Source organism: Hemitrygon akajei, chromosome 12 (genome assembly GCF_048418815.1).
Source record: "Hemitrygon akajei chromosome 12, sHemAka1.3, whole genome shotgun sequence".
Lineage (NCBI taxonomy): Eukaryota > Metazoa > Chordata > Chondrichthyes > Myliobatiformes > Dasyatidae > Hemitrygon > Hemitrygon akajei.
In genome coordinates this window covers 69,484,993-69,506,661 of record NC_133135.1, presented here as the reverse complement: position 1 = coordinate 69,506,661, position 21,669 = coordinate 69,484,993, and the positions used below count along the sequence as shown (strand labels likewise).

Here is a 21,669-nt window from a genome sequence, read left to right as displayed (position 1 = left end):
ATGCAACCTGTCAGAATGCTCACCTTGGTACAACCATAGAAGTTTTTGAGTGTATTTGTTGACATCCCAAGTCTCTTCAAACTCCTAATGAAGTATAGCCTGTCTTGCTTCCTTTATGACTACATCAATATGTTGGGACCAGGTTAGATCCTCAGAGATCTTGACACCCAAGAACTTGAAACTGCTTACTCTCTCCACTTCCAATCCCTCTCTGAGGATTGGTATGTGCTCCTCCGTCTTATCCTTCCTGAAGTCCACAATCAGCTCTTTCGTCTTACTGAAGTTGAGTGCCAGGTTGCTGCTGCGGCACCATTCCACTAGTTGGCATATCTCACTCCTGTACACCCTCTCGTTACCACCTGAGATTCTACCAACAATGGTTGTATCATCTACAAATTTATAGATGGGTATCCTAGCCACACAGTCATGTGTATACAGAGAGTAGAGCAGTAGGCTAAGCACACACCCCTGAGGTGCACAAGTGTTAATCTTCAGCGAGGAGGATGTGTTATCACCAATCCGGTTAGGAAGTTAATGATCCAATTGCAGAGTGAGGTACAGAGGCCCAGGTTCTGCAAGATGGGATCTTCTGACTGTAGCAGTGAGAGATTAAAAATGTCTATGAATGCTTCCGCCAGTTAGTTGGCATAGGTTTTCAGAGCCTTACCAGGTACCTCATTGGGCCCTGCTGCCTTGTGAGGGTTCATCCTCTTGAAAGACAGCCTGACATCAGCCTCTGAGATAGAGGTCAGAGTCATCAGATGCTGCAGGGGTCCTCGAAGCCGTGGTTTTACTCTCTCTTTCAAAGTGACCATGAAAGGTGTTGAGCTCGTCTGGTACCGAAGCATTGCTGCCATTCATGATGTTTGGTTTTGTTTTGTGGGAAGTAATGGCCTGCAGTCCCTCCCAGAGTGATCCTCTAAACTCTCCTGGAATTGTTTCTTGGCTATTGAAGTAGCCCTCGGTTGGTCATACCTGGTTTTGTTACACAGACCTGGATGGCCAGACTTAAATGCCACACATCTAGCCCTCAGCAGACTACAGACCTCTTGGTTCATTCATTGCTTTTGGTTTGGGAATATACTGTCAGTTTTCATAGTCACACACTCGTCCACACAAACAGACTCTAAGGTGACTCCCTAAAAGCACAGTCCAGTCCACCAATTCAAAGCAGTCCTATAAACGCTCCTGTGCCTCCCTGGTCCTTACCTTCTTGGCCCTCACTACTGGTGCTGCAGTTTAATATACTTCTTATTTTGAATTATGTTACTCAGTATTTTGAAAGTTTTGCACCTTGGACCCAGAGGAACGTTTTCTTGTTAATTATCGAATGATAATTAAAATTGATTTTATTTGATTGATTTAAAGTGGCAATGACCCATTGCCGATCAACCTCTAGGCACATTTCCCTGCATCAGTCCCAAATCTTGCACTTGTCTTATTCCTCCTCCCTCACTATTATTTGGCAGCCCTTCCAGGTGAGGTAGTACTGTACTTCTCATTTGAATCCGTCAGTGGCATTTGTTGTATCCTGTCCTCCCGCGACCCGCCTTCCATTTCAGATAAACAGCCTTTTCAACATTCAATGTAGCATTTTCAACACTTTCTTTCTGTAACCCTGCGCCTGTTTTCTTGCTGCCTTTTTCTTGGTCATAGAGACATTACTTCCTTTGCTCAGACTCAGAGGCTTTGTTCCGCATTACGGCGGACGTGCTACGCAAGACGAGGAGAGGACTGGTTGGACGCAACTGCGTCGGGTCCTGCGTCTGACGAAGGCAATGAAAAGCCTTGTGGATCGTTTCGTTTTGCTCAACTCGTACGGGTCGAACGGTAAAGACTTATGTCGCTGTTTTCCGTTTTTGGCCGCGCCTTCCCTATTTGGTCGCCGTAGCCCATGCTGCGCTTTGTGATTTCCTGCCGCGAAGGAGCTCGTGAACTGTATCTTCAGTTTGAACCCGTTGTGTTCCTTTCAGCCTCACCCTAAGACGCTACGCTGATGAAAAATTTCAAAAGGAGGGCAAAGGTTCAGAGTTCATTTTATTGAGAGAGCTTCACTCCACGTTATTCAGATTATAGAGTCCTAACCCCGCAAGGCCTGCTTCTATCTCATACCCAAAATCCATAAGCAGCACAGCCTAATAGACCCATTGTTTCCGCTTGTTTTTGTCCCAACAAACATTACTTTCTACCGAAACTTTGTCCTTTCTTGATTGGTACATCCTATCCGAGTTAGATCCATGACATATCTAATGCCTTTTGCCACTTTGACCGTTTCCAGTTCTTTGGTCTTAACAGGCTCATCTTTATAAATGAAAATCCTATCTCACTCCTCTTTTCCACATCAGGATGACCTAAGGGCCCCGTGCTTCTTCCTGGAGCAAAAGTCCATGGAGTCAACACCCATTCCTGTCACAGAATTTATCACGTAAAACAAATTTCCTTCAACTGCTCTCACTTTCTCCACATCAAAGGCCCTAGATATGCTTGCCATTTTGTGAGATATATGGAGCAGCCTTTGTCTCAGTCCTACCAAGGCTCACTGCCTCAACACTTTCTCCAGTACATCAGCGATTGCATTGGTGCTGCCTGCCTCCTGTGCTCATGCAGAACTTGACAATGTTATTAATTCTGCTGCCTTAACCATTGCATGATTACCTCTACAACAGCTTTGGCAGGGTTTGCATGCAGTTACTTCCAATGATGTGAACTTCCTGTTGCTTCTTTAATTCTCCACCCCACTCATACGCTGTACTGTTACAGTCTGGTGGGATGGCACTTCATCTTCTGTCAGGGGATGTGGCAGCCTTTTAGCACCGAATAGTAATTTGATTTCAGACTGTATCTTTCATCCATCAGCAATGTTAGTTCAGCTTGTTTATGTTTCCCTTTTATACTTTCTGGGCCTGCCTGTCCTGCAGGTGTGTTTTTCTATTCTGCATTCTTGTAATTCTGCATTCTTGTAATTCCTTTATGCTTTCACTCTCTTAATTCCTCCCATTCACTCATTGATTTACCTTGTTACGGTTTGTCGTCTTCTTGGTTCTGAGAAAAGGTCTTGAGTCTGAATAATTATCTCTGTTTCTCTTCCTACAGCTGCAACTTGACCTGCTAAGTTTTGTTTGGAGGGCAGTGCAGGGATTGATGACCTTGTTTGGATAATTGAAGGAGGCAGTCTGGTTAGGAAATAGTCAACAAAATAAAATTAACTTGGCAAAGGTGTGGTTGAAGTTTTTAGAAGTAGACTAGACAACCGGGTGACCCTTTGGGGCACCCTTTGAGAGAAAAGTAGTGCAGTCTGATGTGATGTGCTTTGGAAATTAAAGAAGAAAAACTCAGTTTATTAAAGAAGAAAGACACGTAGCAAGACAAACATAGCTCTTCCTCGTTTAACGAAGGACACCTTTGATGACAACATTTCTGGTTGATCTGCCACCCTTGTGCCTTTCGTTGTCATTCTGGAGATGTGCAGTCCTTTCATCCCCCGTCTCTTCTGCTGTTTGTTCTTTGTCTCTGATCCTGGAGACATGCATTTCTCAGCTCCTTTGTCTCTTCCTCTCTCCTCCTTCTGTGCCTTTCGTTGTCATTCTGGATACGTGCAGTCCTTTCATCCCCCGTCTCTTCACCTCTTCCACTGTTCGTTTTTTGTCTCTGATCCTGGAGTCGTGCGGCCCTGGCCTCATCCAATTCTTGTTCTCTCCCTCTCCTTGCTGCTTCCCGACGATATTTGGCGTAATCTCTTGACTATAATGTCCCCCTTCTCTTTCCATGTGGCATAATTAGGCTGACCGTATTCTTTTACCTTAATGCTGGATAGAAGATACGAACCAGTAACACCAAAGCCTCCAGGATGCTGATTATTCTTGATGATGTGGTTGGCATTCTCCTAAATGTTTATGATATAGTCACCGCTGTCCTTTGACTGCAGCAAAGGGTTTGATGGATGTTTCAAAGTACATCATTACAATAAGATTTAATTACCGTAGATTCCGGATTTTAAGCCGCTACTTTTTTCCCACATTTTGAACTGCTTTGAACTTTGCGGCCTTTAATACGGAGCGGCTAATGCATTATTTTTTTTCATGCCGCCTCGTAAACATTTTGCCTCGTAACAGTAGACCAATAAAATTGATGAGTAGTTCACAGAGGTCCAATGAAATTGTACGATAAATCAAGCGCACTTTCACAATTAAATTATTGTAAATCAGTCATTTGTACTCACCCTCATCAACATGGAAAACACTCGAAGAAAAGCATTGTGCTGCCTTTATGGCAGTTATTTAGTTTATAATATTTTCGCTTAGTAATTCATTTTCTAGTTAAAGTTAGAAGAGTTTTAACTATATTTGTTTTCTGTACTACATCGCGGGATGCTATGACGTCACACCCGGTTTCGCGGTGTCTTGTGGGAAAAATGCCGTTTGCGATAAACGGAAAGGAGGGGGTCGAGCGGCGGAGCCAAAACGCTGCTTTTAAGTTAAAGGCGATCAATAACTTTTCCTGGTAGGCTGCAGTATATATATTTTTTACCAGTCGTTAGGAGATATTGGAATGTTGTTCAGTAAAGAAGTATACGCAACGTATATTTAAAAGTAGCCGCGTTACGGGCACGGTTCGAAAAAAAGCATTTGCAATATGTATTTGTTTTTGTTACCATATGGATTTAATTAAAAGTTAAAAAATCCTCACGTGTAATATCTTTCTGTGTAAATATCTCATATTACAACGTGGGACACCTGCGGCCGAAAATCCGGTGCGGCCTAAAATCCAGTGCGGCCTGTACAAGTAAAAAATTGATTTTCTTTCTAAAATTAGAGCCAGTGGCTTTTAATCAGGTGCGCTCTGTAGTCCGGAATCTCTGGTATCTCTTATTGATGGGTGGCAGTTAGATCTGTCCCAATCCTGCACATGCTGATGGTGATTAGCAGAATGTGACTGCTCGAAATAGAGCTGCCCTGCCCTTTTGCTGCGGTTGGTGTTGTTGCTGTGAGCGTCGTGAGGCGCTGCTGAGGCCTGTGTACGTGTCGTGGTTTCCATTAAAACTGGAATCAGCTCGGGTTGTGGAAAGTGGGGCCTGTTGATTGATGAGTGAGCAATTTTATACGAATATATAACCCTGAACGTTGCCTGCATTCTGTAAGTTAGTGCATTTTAAGTTGATTTAGTCAAAAAAGTGCCGCTGTAATGCATCGTTTGGGCTAATTGGAGGTCACAAACAGAGCGTGAGAGTTTTAGTAGTATATAGATAGATGAACTGGGGTAGTGGTGGTGTTGGGTGATGTTAAGGTTGTGAAATAGTCTGAGAGAGGGCACAGAAATATGTTGGAAGCTTGCCTTGACATTAATTTTGTTCAACAGTAGTTGGTTCATCAGATAAATAGATTGTTCAGTGCCTAGGTGTGAACTATTTGAATTCTGGGACTCAATTCTTTGGCTAGATATTTTTCTGATTGAATTGTTATGGGATTGTTGGTATTTGTGGTTATATTTATATATAAATGCCGCAGTAACACGGAGAAGGACAAGTGCAGAGCTGAACTCAAGTTCTGGTGCAATTGTATTGTGAAAGTATCAGCTCAATATATGGCTTATTATTGACTTGATTGAAATTGATGAAAGTGCATATTTGGTAAGAGTAGTTACAAATTAAACTAAGTTCATTTTGAAACGTCAGCTACCCTATCTTGTGCTATTTATCAACTGTGTACATTTATGATCTGTGTATTATTTAATTAACTTTGAACTTTCTCAGCAAGTGCCATTTAGTTGTGATATTCTTTTTTGAAGCAGTTGTCAGTTTTTTTTAATATGCATTTGACATCGACTGTTCTTCAGGTGAATATAGGCCTTTAAGACCCAGAAGAAGAGAGAAAGGATACTTTTGCTATTATACGGGCACAAACAAACATGAGAAACCGCTGGTCTGAGAAACAGATGAATTGACTGCACTTTGAGTTGAACAGTCAAACACCTGAGCAATCTCATTGTCAGCTTCACCAATGTCATGACAGTGTCATCACCAACGATGATGAGACCACCTGCAGAGAGGAGGTGGAAGAGCTTGAGGCCTTGTGCCAGGCAAATAACCTCTCTGTCAATGTCAACAAGACAAAGAAGATGGTTATCAACTTCAGAGCCTGAACTACTCACACTTCTCTTTATACCGGCGGCACAGCAGTGGAAACTGCATGAAGTTTCAAACTACTGAGAGCACATCACACACAACCTCTCATGGTCCCAGAACACTTCCTACACCGACAGGAAACTCACCAGCGCATCTACTTTCTGAGGAGGCTGAAAAGAGCTAGACTTTGCTCATCTGTATTTGCGTCATTCTATAAAGGGACAGTAGAGAGCATCCTGACGATATGTATCACTTCTTGGTACAGAAACTGTACTGTGGTAGACGGGAGTGCTTTACAATGGGTAGACAAAACGACCTAACCAGGCTACCCGCCATCAAGGACATGTATACAGAAAGGTGCTGAAAGAGGGTCAATAGCATCATGAAGGATTCCACCCTCCCTGCTCATGGACTATTCGTCCTACTCCCACCAGGGAGGAAGCTACATCACGCCCATGCCAGGACCACCAAACTCAAAAAACAGTTACCGTAGATGCCGGATTATAAGCCGCTACTTTTTTCCCACATTTTGAACAGCTTTGAACACTGCGGCCTTTACTATGGTGTGGCTAATGCATGGTTTTTTTTTCATGCCGCCAAAAACATTTTGCCTCGTAACAGTAGACCAATAAAATTGATGAGTAGTTCACAGAGGTCCAATGAAATTGTACGATAAATCAAGCGCACTTTCACAATTAAATTATTGTAAATCAGTCATTTGTACTCACCCTCATCAACATGGAAAACACTCGAAGAAAAGCATATGATGCAGCTTTTAAGTTAAAGGCAATCAATCTGGCGGTTGAAGAAGGAAATCGAGCTGCTGCACGTAATCTTGGCATAAATGAATCGATGGTGAGACGGTGGAGACGCCAGCGTGAAGAACTGAGTCAATGCAAAAAGACGACAAAAGCTTTCAGAGGTAATCATAGCAGATGGCCCGAACTTGAAAACTTTCTTGAAGACTGGGTTAACACACAGAGAGCAGGCGGCCGCGGTGTTTCCACCGTGCAGATCAGACTGAAGGCTAAAGCAATCGCCATCAAAATGAAAATCGAAGATTTTAGAGGTGGGCCATCGTGGTGTTTTAGATTTATGAGACGAAAAGGCCTGTCCATCAGGGTACGCACGACTCTCTGTCAGCAGCTCCCTCCCGACCATGAGGAAAAACTTGCTAACTTCCGCACATTCACTCAAACAAAGATAGCGGAGAATTCCATCGGGCCAGATGATATCATAAATATGGATGAAGTACCTTTGACGTTTGACCTGCCTCTCACTCGGACTGTTAATAAAAAAGGTGACTCGTCCATCATACTGAAAACAAGTGGCCATGAGAGAACGCATTTTACTTGTGTTCTGAGCTGCACAGCATCCGGACTAAAGCTTCCACCGATGGTGATTTTTAAGCGGCTGACAATGCCAAAGGAAAAATTCCCAAAAGAAATCATGGTGAAAGTCAATAAGAAAGGTTGGATGATGGAGAGTCTAATGAAGGATTGGCTCAGAGAGTGCTACGCCAAGCGACCGGGGGGATTTTTTCACATAAAAAAAGCGTTGCTCGTTATGGACAGCATGAGGGCTCATATAACAGATTCAGTGAAAGCTGCCATCAAGAGTACAAACTCAATTCCAGCTGTGATTCCTGGGGGCACCACAAAGTATTTGCAGCCACTGGATATCAGCGTGAACCGGCCATTTAAAGTGGCGCTGCGCGTTGAGTGGGAGACTTGGATGACGAGCGGTGAGAAATCCTTTACCAAAACAGGCCGCATGCGAAGAGCATCTTTAACTCAAGTCTGCCAGTGGATCCTAAATGCGTGGAGCCATGTCACAACATCCACCATCACCAACGGATTTCGAAAGGCTGGACTGCTGCGTGATGAAGAGGATCGCGTGCGCTCAAGTGAGAGTGACAACGAAGAGACTGAAGTGAGTAACGAGATCCTGAGGTTGTTCAATTCGGACACTGAAGAAGAGGACTTTGATGGTTTTAGTGCGCAGGAGGAAGATGAAGAAGGCGATCAATAACTTTTCCTGGTAGGCTGCAGTATATATATATTTTTTTACCAGTCATTAGGAGATGTTGGAATGTTGTTCGTGCACTGTTCAGTAAAAAAGTATACGCAACGTAATTTGTGTGTTACCGATACGTATGTATATTTAAAAGTAGCCATGTTACAGGCACGGTTCGAAAAAAAGCATTTGCAATATGTATTTGTTTATGTTACCATACGGATTTAATTAAAAGTTAAAAAATCCTCACGTGTAATATCTTTCTGTGTAAATATCTCATATTACAACGTGGGACACCTGCGGCTTAAAATCCGGTGCGGCTTGTACAAGTACAAAATTGATTTTCTTTCTAAAATTAGAGCCTGCGTCTTTTAATCAGGTGCGCTCTGTAGTGCGGAAACTACGGTACTTTCCCCAAGCAGTAAGGCTGATCAACACACCCGCCCACTAACTCCACCACTACTTTTTTTATTTCCTGTGTTACGTCCCCCGTAACAGGTTAAAAGAACCAGCAGAAATGGAACACACCTGGAGTCTGGTTCTACTGTTAACAAACACTATTTTATTAGACACTATTAAACACTATTGTGTACAGTTCTGGTCACCGAATTATAGGAAAGATGTCAAAAAAATAAAGAGAGTACAGAGGAGATTTACTAGAATGTTACCTGGGTTTCAGCACCTAAGTTACAGGGAAAGGTTGAACAAGTTAGGTCTTTATTCTTTGGAGCGTAGAAGGTTGAGGGGGGGCTTGATAGAGGTATTTAAAATTATGAGGGGGATAGATAGAGTTGACGTGGATAGGCTTTTTCCATTGAGAGTAGGGGAGATTCAGACAAGAGGACATGAGTTGAGAGTTAAGGGGCAGATGTTTAGGGGTAACACAAGGGGGAACTTCTTTACTCAGAGAGTGGTAGCTGTGTGGAACGAGCTCCCAGTAGAAGTGGTAGAGACAGGTTCGATTTTGTCATTTAAAAAAAAAATTGGATAGGTATATGGACAGGAAAGGAATGGAGGGTTATGGGCTGAGTGCAGGTAGTTGGGACTAGGTGAGAGTAACCGTTCAGCACGGACTAGAAGGGCCGAGATGGCTTGTTTCCGTGCTGTAATTGTTATACGGTTATTAGTAACTATGCAATATAGTAATATAAAACCAGATAAATCAAACAGGTTAGCAGAGTTTATGCATATATAAGTGTGTAAATATAAAACCCAAACTTCTTGAAGCTTAAGTGGTAAGTGATACAGTCCTACGATGGTATACTCTGTATTTTTAAAGGCACAGTCCATAATGAATAAACCTTAGGATTTCATCACACCTGTCAGTCACTTTATGTACAGCCTAACATTACTTTATGGACATACATTGAATCTATGTGTATAAGCCATCTTATGGATTTATATATATTGTATTTGTTAATTATTGTGTTCTTTATCTTTTAAGTTTCTTTTTGCTGTGTCAGATCTGGAGTAACAATTACTTCATTCTCCTTTACACTTGCGAACATGAAATGATACACCGAGTCTTGGTACACTGGTCTGTGTTCAAAGACTCGAGGCCACCTCGATGAGTATATCACCAATGTGACACGCTTTATCAGCAAGTGTGGAGAGGACTGTGTGCCAAAGAGGTCAAGCTGAGTGTTCCCAAACCGAAGTCCCCTATCTACACCCTGTAAACTCACAACAGTGTGGCCAGATTCTGCTCTAACTCCATCCAGAACTTCACATATCACATACCATAAGTGGGTCGTATCTCAAATGACAATGACTCCGGCGACAGAAGGAAGATAGAGAGCCTAGCAGCATGTTTTTATGAAAACCTTTCCCTCAATAATATCAAAATGTAATAGCTGGTCATTGACTTTAGAAAGGGGGTGGTGGACACACTCCTGCTTATATCAACAGTGCTGAGATGAAGAGGGCTGAAATCTTCCAAGTTCTTACTGAGTGAACGTCAATAGCCTGGATAGAATAGACGTAGAGATGAGGGAGAATATAGGATCAGGGGACAGAGAATGAAAGGATGCCCTTTTAGAAAAAAACATGAGAAGAACTTCTGGCCACCAGAGTAGCACTAGAAGATCAGAGGGTGACAAATATTATTCTTTTGTCTAAGAAAGGCAATAAGGATAATTAGGAATTATAGACCAGTGAGTCATACGTTAGTGATGGGCAACCTATTGGAGAGATTCTTAGAGACAGGATTTATGAACATTTGGAGAAGCATAATCAGATTAAGGATAGTCAGCATGCCTTTGTAAGTGGCCCGCAAGTCTGATTAACTTCTTTAAGAAAGTGAGAAAACAATTTGATTAACGTAGAGCAGTGGATTTGGAGTATATGAATTTCAGTACGACATTTGATTAGATCCCTCATGGTGGGCTCATTCAGAAAGTCAAGAGGCACAGAATCCAGGGAAACTGGGCTGCGTGGATTCAGAATTGGCTTGCCCACAAAAGATAGAGGGTGGGGGTATTCTGCCTGGAGGTCGGTGCCCAGAGGTGTTCCACAGGGAGCTGGGATGCCTACTCGTTGTGATTTTTATAGGTGACTTGGACAAGGGGAGAGGAGGTCAGAAAGTTTGCAGATAACATGAAGGTTGGTGGTGTGGAATGTGTAGAAGGTTCTTGTAGGTTGCAAAGGGACATTGATAGAACTGGTTGGAGAAGTGGCAGGTGGAGTTCAATCCAGAAAAGTGTGAAGTGATTCACTTTGGAAGGTCAGGCTAATAGGGAAGATGTAGAAGTTTTGGAGAGGGTGCAGAGGAGATTTACCAGGATACTGCCTGGATTAGAGAACTCAGCTCACAGGGTGAGCAAGCCAGGGCTTTTCTCTTTGGAGCGAAGGAGAATGAGAGGTGACTTGAAAGAGGTGTACAAGATCATAAAAGGTAGAGATCAAATGGATAGCCAGAGACTTGTTTCCAGGACAGAAATTACCTAACACCATGGGGCATAATTTTAAGGTGATTGGAGGAAAGGATAGGGAGCGTGTCAGACATACAGTGGCATGCAAAAGTTTGGGTACCCCCGGTCAACATTTCTGTTACTGTGAATAGTTAAGTGAGTTGAAGATGAACGGATCTACAAAAGCCATAAAGTTAAAGATGAAGCATTCTTTTCAACATTTTAAGCAAGATTAGTGTATAATTTTTGTTTAGTACGATTTTAGAGTGGGGAAAAAAAAGGAAAGGAGCATCATGCAAAGGTTTGGGCACCCCAAGAGATTTGAGGTCTCATAACTTTTACCAAGGTTTCAGACCTTGATTAGCTTGTTAGGGCTACGGCTTGTTCACAGTCATCATTAGGAAAGGCCAGGTGATGCAAATTTTAAAGCTTTATAAATACCCTGACTCCTCAAACCTTGTCCCAACAATCAGCAGCCATGGACCCCTCTAAGCAGCTGCCTAGCACTCTGAAAATTAAAATAAATGATGCCCACAAAGCAGGAGAAGGCTATAAGAAGATAGCAAAGCATTTTCAGGTAGCCGTTTCCTCAGTTTGTAATGTAATTTCTGGTCACCGATTTATAGGAAAGATGTCAACAAAATAGAGAGAGTACAGAGGAGATTTACTAGAGTGTTACCTGGATTTCAGCACCTAAGTTACAGAGAAAGGTTGAACAAGTTAGGTCTTTATTCTTTGGATCCTAGAAGGTTGAGGGGGGACTTGATAGAGGTATTTAAAATTATGAGGGGGATAAATAGAGTAGACATGGATAGGCTTTTTCCTTTGAGACTAGGGGAGATTCAGACAAGAGGACATGAGTTGAGAGTTAAGGGGCAAAAGTTTAGGGGTAACTCGAGGGGGAACTTCTTTACTCAGAGAGTGGTAGCTGTGTGGAACAAGCTAGAAGTGGTAGAGGCAGGTTCAATATTGTCATTTAAAAAAAATTGGATAAGTATATGGACAGGAAAGGAATGGTGGGCTATGGGCTGAGTGCAGGTAGGTGGGACTAGGTGAGAGTAAGCGTTCGGCACGGACTAGAAGGGCCAAGATGGCTTGTTTCCATGCTGTAATTGTTATATGGTTATATGATTATAATTTAAAAATGGCAGTTAAGAGGAACGGTGGAGGTCAAGTTGAGGTCTGGAAGACCAAGAAAACTTTCTGAGAGAACTGCTTGTAGGATTGCTAGAAAGGCAAATCTAAACCCCTGTTTGACTGCAAAAGACCTTCAGGAAGATTTAGCAGACTCTGGAGTGGTGGTGCACTGTTCTACTGTGCAGTGACACTTGCAGAAATATGACCTTCATGGAAGAGTCATCAGAAGAAAACCTTTCCTGCGTCCTCACCACAAAATTCAGCGTCAGAAGTTTGCAAAGGAACATCTAAACAAGCCTGATGCATTTTTGGAAACAAATCCTGTGGACTGATGAAGTTAAAATAAAACTTCTTGGCTGCAATTAGCAAAGGTATGTTTGGAGAAAAAAGGGGGGAGAATTTCATGAAAAGAACACCTCTCCAACTGTTAAGCACAGGGGTGGATCGATCATGCTTTGCGCTTGTGTTGCAGCCAGTGGCACGGGGAACATTCACTGGTAGAGGGAAGAATGAATTAAATACCTGCAAATTCTGGAAGCAAACATCACACTGTCTGTAAAAAAAAAGCTGAAGATGAAAAGAGGATGGCTTCTACAACAGGATAATGATCCTAAACACACCTCAAAATCCACAATGGACTATTAATACCTCAGGAGGTGCAAGCTGAAGGTATTACCATGGCCCTCACAGTCTCCCAACCTAAACATCTTCAAAGATCTGTGAGTAGGCCTCAAAAGAGCAGTACATGCAAAACGGCCCAAGAATCTCACTGAAAGGAAGGAAGAATGGGCGAAAATCCCCCAAACAAGAATTGAAATACTCTTACCTGGCTACAGAAAGCGTTTACAAGCTGTGATACTTGCCAAAGGGGGTGTTACTAAGTACTGACCATGCAGGGTGCCCAAACTTTTCCTTCAGGCCCTTTTCCTTTTTTGTTATTTTGGAGCTGTAAAAGATGGAAATAAAGAAGTAATCTTGCTTAAAATATTAAAGAAATGTGTCATCTTTAACTTTATGCCTTTTGGAAATCAGGTAATCTTTTATTCGCTTAGCTATTCACAGTAACAGAAATTTTGACCCCCGGGGTGCCCAAACTTTTGCATGCTACTTTAGCTTTCTTAACACAGAGACTGGTGGGTGCATGGATACCACTGTCAAGGGTGCGAATACAGGCACATACTGTAGGGACATTTAAAAGACTCTTTTATAGGGGTATGAATGAAAGAAAAATGGAGGGCTATGTAAAAGGGAAGTGTTAGATTGATCTTGGATTAGGTTAAAAAGTCAGCACAACATTGTGGCCAAAGGACCCATAGAGTGCTGTATTCTATATTCAATGAGTTTCTAGCCAAGGGGGTGAATCTGAGCATTGCAGCAGTATATTTTAAATGGTTCAAAGATTAAAGGAGGAAGGCACGAGAAGAGGGTTGACAAGGAAAAGTATATCAGCCAGATTCAATGGGCTGAATAGCCTATATCTGCTCCTACATCTTACTGTCTTCAAGTAAGTTGACAATGTCTGTTACTTTCCTTAGATTTTGATCATGTCCATGCTGTGGTTGATGTGCGAAGTGATGCTAGTAGTGAATGGATTACAAGGTGACGAAGATGAATGGATTGATCCGACAGACATGATGAACTATGATGCTGCAAGTGTTACAATGAGAAGACCATATCTGGTAATTATCTGCAAAGATTCATTAGTTTTCTTCATTCTGGTGTAAGCTGAAACATTCAAAATTTGGAACTCCTTGTAATTTGAAATGAGTCTATGGATTTTGCTATTCAACTTGTTTGTCTTGCCCAACTCTACCTACATTGACTGCTGAAGCCCCTAGCTTCTAGTTCTGATTTCCCACAGTCCAAGCTTTTGCTGCAAGGCCCCAACAGCTGTCTGAAAAAGAGATCACTAATATTTGTGGTACTAAAGATGTGCTTTATGCATATCTGTTTGGATATAGCCAAGTAAGTTAATGGGCCAGATCAGCAACAATGAAGAACACTACATCAATTCACCATCGTCTCATTTTGAGCTGATGCTACAATTTCTTGGAATATAATTTGAAGTTGCATCATAAGGCATATAGTAAAATTAGGCATTTAAAAGCAACACATACACATGGTTCAAAACTAATTCCTTCTGCAGTCAGGTGTGAGGCATGTAAATATGTGTAGACTGAGTGTAATGTGGGCCACAGTTCTGAAAATGCAGGTCTGTGAGAATACACAGGTGTTGGTTCACTTATACAGTGCTTCCTCTGAGTTTGGAAGACTTGTGGAAGCAACATTGCAAACATCATCCCAATGGCTTAAGATGTCTAATGTAGGAATCCAAGGCACAGAAGTCAGAGGACTATTGTATGCAGACATTGATGCCTATTGGTGTCTGTGATGACACTGGTGCTGAGGACAGCTTTATTGCTTGTTGCTCAAATGATGATACAGACTAATACATTCCATTCCGTGGAGTGGGCGCCTTGTGCTTGTCTCTCTGATAAAACAAGGTATTGGTTATTTCAAGACTGTGCTCCAAAATTTGTCAAAAGAAGGACGCATTACAGTTAGACTTCCACACTTCTTTGCTAAGAATGGCACCTGTTCCCAACTTGGCAGTGAATTGTGCAGGAAGATTGGTTTATCTCCCTGTGAGTTGCTGACCAGGATATGTTCTTGGCCTCATTCATAGCTTCCAGTGCTGGGACCAATGTACAGTTGACAATAATTGTTGGTTTTGTATTTGGATGATATAACATCCTCTAAATATGTGTGAGGAGTCATTGAAATGGTGGGTAAGCTCTGTCGATCACAAAGCTAAATGCGTCTGATGGAGTAAATTGGAATGTCAACTTCAGGAAGGTGTGCTCACCACCTGGTTATGTGGCTATGTAAACTGGCCATCTCCTGATGTTGATGCCTGGGTGCCTGAGTTAGGAGAGCAATGTAGAGTTCAGGACTGTTGTAATATGGAGGGTCCTGAGGACTGGAAGAACACCAAGAGTGATTCCTTGGAACTTGGTGTAGCCATTGAACATCAACCACCACTCAGACTTGACTGAGCCAGTGGCAACGGACACCTCAACGCCAGGAGACCAGATTGACTTGCATCAGTTTTAATGGTCATTGGAGTAGACACAAAACTGGGCATAGGTGTCGTATGGTAGGTACACGCTCACTGTCTTTTACATACATCCACATACGTACCTGGGCTAGGGTAGGAGATAATGCTTCCCTATTGGCTCTGGCTGTAAATCATGCCAGTGTTCCTGTCTCCTATCCACATGCAGGTACCATTCCTGATTCCCAGCAACACACCCAGCCATGACCCCGATCCCTGGAAACAGCCACCCACCCCCACCCCCTCTACTTCCCCCATTCCTGGAGCTGGCATCATATTACATGGACTGTGTTCTGATAGGTGCTGCTTAGTTAAATGCCTAGAGAGATGGAATTTTGTTTCATATGAACAATTGAATTTAAGTACATTTACGTATTGAATAAATTAATATTTTTGTTCATTTCCTGCATGCTGACAAGGCAAGGAGTTATTGCCCATGTATAATGTTTTTGAGGAAATGGTGGTGACCTGGCTGCTAGAGCTATTTTAGTCAACAATAGGAAATGTAACAGTGATCTTGATCCCATCGCTTTAGCTTTGCAACACACTCCAACCTTTCTGTCTTCAGCCTCCTGCACTGTACTATCAAAGCTGAGTGTTGTTTTGAGGTATGACACTTCTAACGACACACTACAGCCTTCAGATTCAATCGTTTCTGACCATTGTTTTTTCTAATATTGATCCTCATGTTTCTAGCTTTCAGTTTTTTCTCCTGGTACTTCAGATTTCATTTGTCACCCATTGACACTTCCCACAGACTCGTCTTTACTACTCTTTCAGCTGTCACCACCACTTGTGTCATTTACTCAGTCTTCATCTTCTTCGATCTGCATCCCTCCATTTTCTTTGCAACTTGAAATACTTGTGACTTTCCTTAATTCTGATTAAAGATTATTGACTGAAAATGTTGACTCTCACCCGCAGATGCTGCCCAACCTGTTGATTATTTCCAAATTTTCTTGTTTTCATTTTGGATTTGCAGAATTAACAGCATTTCGGACTGAAACCCTTCATCACGACTGGTAGTTGATGAGTGATCTTTCCCCATAATGTTAACTGTTTATTCCCCTCTGTAGATGCTGCTTGGCTTCCTGAGCTCCTCCACCATTTTGTGTGGGGGGACTTCAAATATTGCTAGCAATGTTCACATACCAGAAGCAGTTAAAATAATTTGATGAATGAATCTTTATTTAATGTTTAATTAAATTCTTTACCACTCACTTCATTGAAGAAGAGAGATGAGCAAGATGATGCTGAAACTAGTAAAGGCACCTCAGAAATTTATCAAGACCAAGCTACCTGTCCAGATTGTACAATCTGTGAGGAAGCACGGGATAGTTTACAGAAGAAGGTTAGTAACTTTCCCTGCCAGTTCAATGTGAAATGTTATGTTGCAAAAGTGTCATGTCAATTTTAAAAAAGCAGAAAAGGAATGGAATATTTATAGCTGTTCAACCAGTTTGTAGAGAAAAATATTCTTGGTGTAATAAATGACAATTGCTTTATGTAACTAAAAGTTAATTCAAGAACATAATTTATCACTTAATTCTGCAAAATTATCTAAAAATTTATATTCGGAAGCAAAATGAAAATGATGGGGAGTTGATCATCTACTTGAACCATGACCTTTCATATTGTATATGATATTATGTTGCGAATGAGGAGGTGTGAAGTTTGTGTGTCATTTCAAAGAAAGAATTGTAAATATGGAATTGTCCTTTGATGTTTAGCACATAAAATATCAAGCCCCATACTGGGCCAGCGAGACCTTTCCACCAAAGGCGTCCCCATATGATGCGTGTTATACCTTGTTTTGTCGAATAAAGCAGCTGCTTTATATCTTCCAGTACGTTTCTTCTGTACTTGGGACAGAAGACTGTTGCCGAACAGTTTCTAACTTGCATCAGTGGCACGCACTTGTGTGGCAGTTAGACACTACACCACGGTTAGAATGCACAGTTTTTAAATAGGGTCAGTTGTGTGTGCTTGTGTCATCTTATCAATTTGGGTTGCTGGATGCCAATTCAAAGAGGAGTCTAGGAGGTACAGTTTCCTATTGATAGCTGGCAAGAAATAAGGCAATTCGGAACAGTTTTACTCACTGCAGTTTCAAGCATTCAAGCTTGAAGATGCTAAAAACAGCCAGGAGTGAAAATGAAATGATTACTACTATAAAATGTTAGGAACTATGAAGAATTTGAAGGTATCTTGAAGGTTACAATGGAAGTGCAAATTATCCAATTTCTGCACTAGGTGTCTGCATTGATTTTGTTCATTTACATATAATCAAAACAACGGGATTGTATGTTCTGGATGAACTTCTCCATTGATTAGTTCATATTAGGAACTAATACACAGTTTTATAGTACTGTAGTAGTATTGGTAGTGTTCTAATATGTTCTGTATTTTATTTAAATACCTAATTTGTTAATCAGTTAAACAGTAATTTGATCTTTTTTTAAACACCTTTTAACTATTTCCATGAAACTTTGGCTAATTGGGGCAGCCTCTTAATTGGGCCGAAATATACTGGTCCCGATTTGTCTCAACTAACCAGAATCTACTGTACTTTTAATATTAGTGCAAGATAAAGTCAGAGTATTGAGTTGGTATGTAATGTGAATTTTGATTCGTATTTCAGGATACCAATTGTTATTACCTCTTTTGGTGTGTGATTTTTGCTCCATTTACATTTTATTGTTAAAGCAAGTTTGCTGTGGAAAGTGTAATAGATGAATGTCTTTTTATTTGAACAGTTGGAAGAAATTAAAAATGTAAAATCAGCTGAAGCATCAGGAATCAGTTGCAATCCTGTTTTTAAAAGATATCTCAATAAACTGCTGCTAGAGATTGAAAGATTAAATTTGGTAAGTATTCCAATAACAAGATACTTGGCAACAGTTTTATTTCATCATTACAGTACATTATTACAACTAAAGTTAATATTCATTTGTTGTTGATTCAAAACTGTGAGTTTCAGGATTAAGTTTGCATTTCCTAGATGACAGCTAAAAATTGGAGTTACTTTACAGTTTTCATGTCTGAGCTCCTCATTTTAGCTATTTGGAAACAGTTTTTAGGGTTATGCAGCTATTGCAGGTAGAGCAGGTTCTCATTAATCATTATGGATAGAGCCTGGAAGAATGTCAATCCAAAATTATGGCAAATACTTTAGCAAGATGTTTTAAAACACTTATTCCTTAACTGTAAATGTGTTGTGGCAACTCTCTGCAGAACCTGCAGTGAACATCGTTCAGTAGCACTCACATAAAAACATAAGAAATAGGAGCAGGAGTCGGCCATCTGGCCCGTCAAGGCTACTCCGCCATTCAATAAGATCATGGCTGAACTGACCATGGACTCATCTCCACCTACCAGCCTTTTCCCCATAACTCTTAATTCCCCTACTATGCAAAAATCTATCCAACCTTGTCTTAAATATACTTACTGAGGTAGCCTTAAAAGCAGTAACTCATCATTTCCATCCTAAATTTACTCCCTCGAATCTTGAGGCTATGTCCCTTAGTATTAGTCTCACCTACCAGTGGAAACGACTTTCCTGCCACTATCTTATTTATCCCTTTCATAATTTTATATGTCTCTCTAAAGGTTTCCTCTCATACTTTTGAATTTCAGCAAGTACAGTCCCAGACGACTCAATCTCTCCTCATAGGCTAACCCCTTCATCTCTGGAATCAACCTGGTGAACCTCCTCTGCACTGCCTCCAAAGCCAGTATATCCTTCCTCAAGTAAGGAGACCAAAACTGCACGCAGTACTCCAGGTACGGCCTCACCAGTACCCTGTACAGTTGCAGCATAACCTCCCTGCTCTTAACTTCAACCCCTTTAGCAATGAAGGCCAACATTTCATTTGCCTTCTTGATAGCCTGCTGCACCTGCAAACCAACTTTTTGTGTTTAATGCATAAGCGCTCCCAAGTCCCTTTGTATAGCAGCATGCTGTGATCTTTTACCATTTAAATAATAATCTGTTCTTCCATTTTTCCTTCCAAAGTGGATGACCTCACATTTACCAACATTGTACTCCATCTGCCAGACCCCTGCCCACTCATGTAACCTATCTATATCTCTCTGCAGACTCTCTGTATCCCTGCACAGTTTATTTTTCCTCTCAATTTAGTATCATTAGCAAACGTAGGTACAGTACACTCAGTCCCCTCTTCCAGATCGTTAATGTATGTCGTGAACGGATGCAGGCCCAGCACCACCCCCTGCGGCACACCGCTCACCACTGATTGCCAACCAGAGTAACGCTCATGTATCCCAACACCCTGCTTTTATTGGTTAATCAATCCTCTATCCATGCTAAAACATCACCCCCAATTCAGTGTATCCTTATAGATAAGTCTTTTATGTGGCACCTTATCGAATGCCTTCTGGAAATTGAAGTAAGCAACTTACATCTGTTCCTCTCTATCCAGTGATGAAGTGCTTTGAGAGGTTGGTTATGGCTAGAATAAACTCCTGCCTCAGCAAGGAGCTGGACCCACTGCATTTTGCTTATTGCCATAATAGGTTTACAGCAGATGCCATCTCATTGGCTCTCCACGCGGCCTTGGAGCATCTGGACAATACCTATGTCATGATGCTGTTTATTGACTACAGCTCATCATTTAACACCATCATTCCTACAATTCTGATCAAAAAGCTTCAACGCCTGGGCCTCTGTACCTCTGTCTGCAACTGGGTCCTTGAATTCCTACCGGAAGACCACAATCTGTACAGCTTGGAAATAATAGCTCCACTTCGCTGACAATGAACACGGGCGCATCTCAGGAATGTGTGCTTTAGCCCACTTCTCTACTCTCTCTATAGCCATAACTGTGTGGCTAGGCACAGCTCAAATGCCATCTATAAATTTGCTGGCAGAACTATAGTTGACGGAATCTCAGGTGGTGACAAGAGGGCATATAGGAATAAGATATTCCACCTAGTTGAGTGGTATTGCAGCAACAACCTTGCACTCAGTACCAGTAATACCGAAGAACTGATTGTGGACTTCAGAAAGGGTAAGATGAAGGAATACACACGAGTCCTCTGAGAGGGGTCAGAAGTGGAGAGAGAGCAATTTTAAGTTCCTGGGCATCAAGATCTTGGACAACCTCACCTGGACTCAACATATTGATGTAGCTATAAAGAAGGCAAGACAGGGCAAGATGAAGCCACACTCAGGTTGGAGGAACAACACCTTATATACTGGCTGGGTAGCCTCCAACCTGATGGCATGAACCTTGACTTCTCTAACTTCTGTTAATGCCCCTCCTCCCCTTCTTACTCCATCCCTGATATATTTAATTTTTCTCCCCCCCTTTTTTTTCTCTCTGCCCATCACTCTGCCTGTTCTCCTTCTCCCTCTGGTGTTCCCCTTCCCCTTTCGTTCTCCCTAGACCTCCCATCCCATGATCCTTTCCCTTCTCCAGCTCTGTATCCCTTTCGCCAATCACCTTTCCAGCTCTCAGCTTCACCCCACCCCCTCTGGTCTTCTATCATTTTGCATTTTCCCCTCCCCCTCCTACTTTCAAATCTCGTACTACCTTTCAGTTAGTCCTGACGAAGGGTCTTGGCCCGAAGGGTCTTGGTCGACAGTGCTTCTCCCTATAGATGCTGCCTGGCCTGCTGTGTTCCACCAGCATTTTGTGTGTGTTGCTTGAATTTCCAGCATCTGCAGATTTCCTCGTGTTGGCTATTATTCATTAGGAGTTTGAGGGGATTTGGTACATCACCAACAACACCACAAGTTTCTACTGGCTGCATCACCGTCTGGTCTGGGGGTGGGCGAGGCTACTGTACGGGATTGAAGTGAGCTGCAGAGTTGTAAGATTAGTCAGCTCCATCATCGGCCCTAGCCTCCGTAGTATTCAGGACATCTTGAAGGAGCAGTGCCTCAGAAAAGTGGCATCCATCATTAAGGACCCCCACCACCCTTAACCTACCCGCTTCTCATTGCTCGCAACAGAAAGGAGTATAGAGGCCTGAAGGCACTGACTCAATGATTCAGGAACAGCTTCTTCCCCTCTACCATCTGATTTCTGAATGGACATTAAACTCATGAACACTACCTCGTGACTTCTTTATTTCCTAATTTTTGCACTACTTATTTAACCATTATTTACTGTAATTCACAGATTTTTCTCTCTATTATCATGTACTGTACTGCTGCCACAGAGTTAACAAATTTCACAACTTATACCAGTATTATTAAATCTGATTCTGATTGTAAGCTACATTCCTAAAGCGTTGAGGACAATTCAGCTGACATGTGAGTCTGACCTCTACCTCGTGTGGGCAAGCTAATTCTCAGTCCAAATGGCCAAGTCACCATCAATCACATGCATTTCCATGAGGGTGTA

At 41.9% G+C, this 21,669-nt stretch overlaps 1 protein-coding gene across 1 annotated transcript in view; it reads left to right on the top strand.

Annotated features, from left to right (window-relative positions):
- The first annotated feature begins 1,739 nt into the window (after nucleotides 1-1,739).
- Nucleotides 1,740-21,669, top strand: part of clcc1 (chloride channel CLIC-like 1) — a 51,010-nt gene continuing 31,080 nt past the window's right edge. Inside the window, exons 1-4 of the mRNA XM_073063426.1 lie at nucleotides 1,740-1,830; nucleotides 13,719-13,862; nucleotides 16,530-16,649; nucleotides 18,055-18,165. Of these exons, the coding sequence (XP_072919527.1) occupies nucleotides 13,728-13,862; nucleotides 16,530-16,649; nucleotides 18,055-18,165 (366 nt within the window). The 5' untranslated portion in view covers nucleotides 1,740-1,830; nucleotides 13,719-13,727. The remainder of the gene's footprint in view (nucleotides 1,831-13,718; nucleotides 13,863-16,529; nucleotides 16,650-18,054; nucleotides 18,166-21,669) is intronic.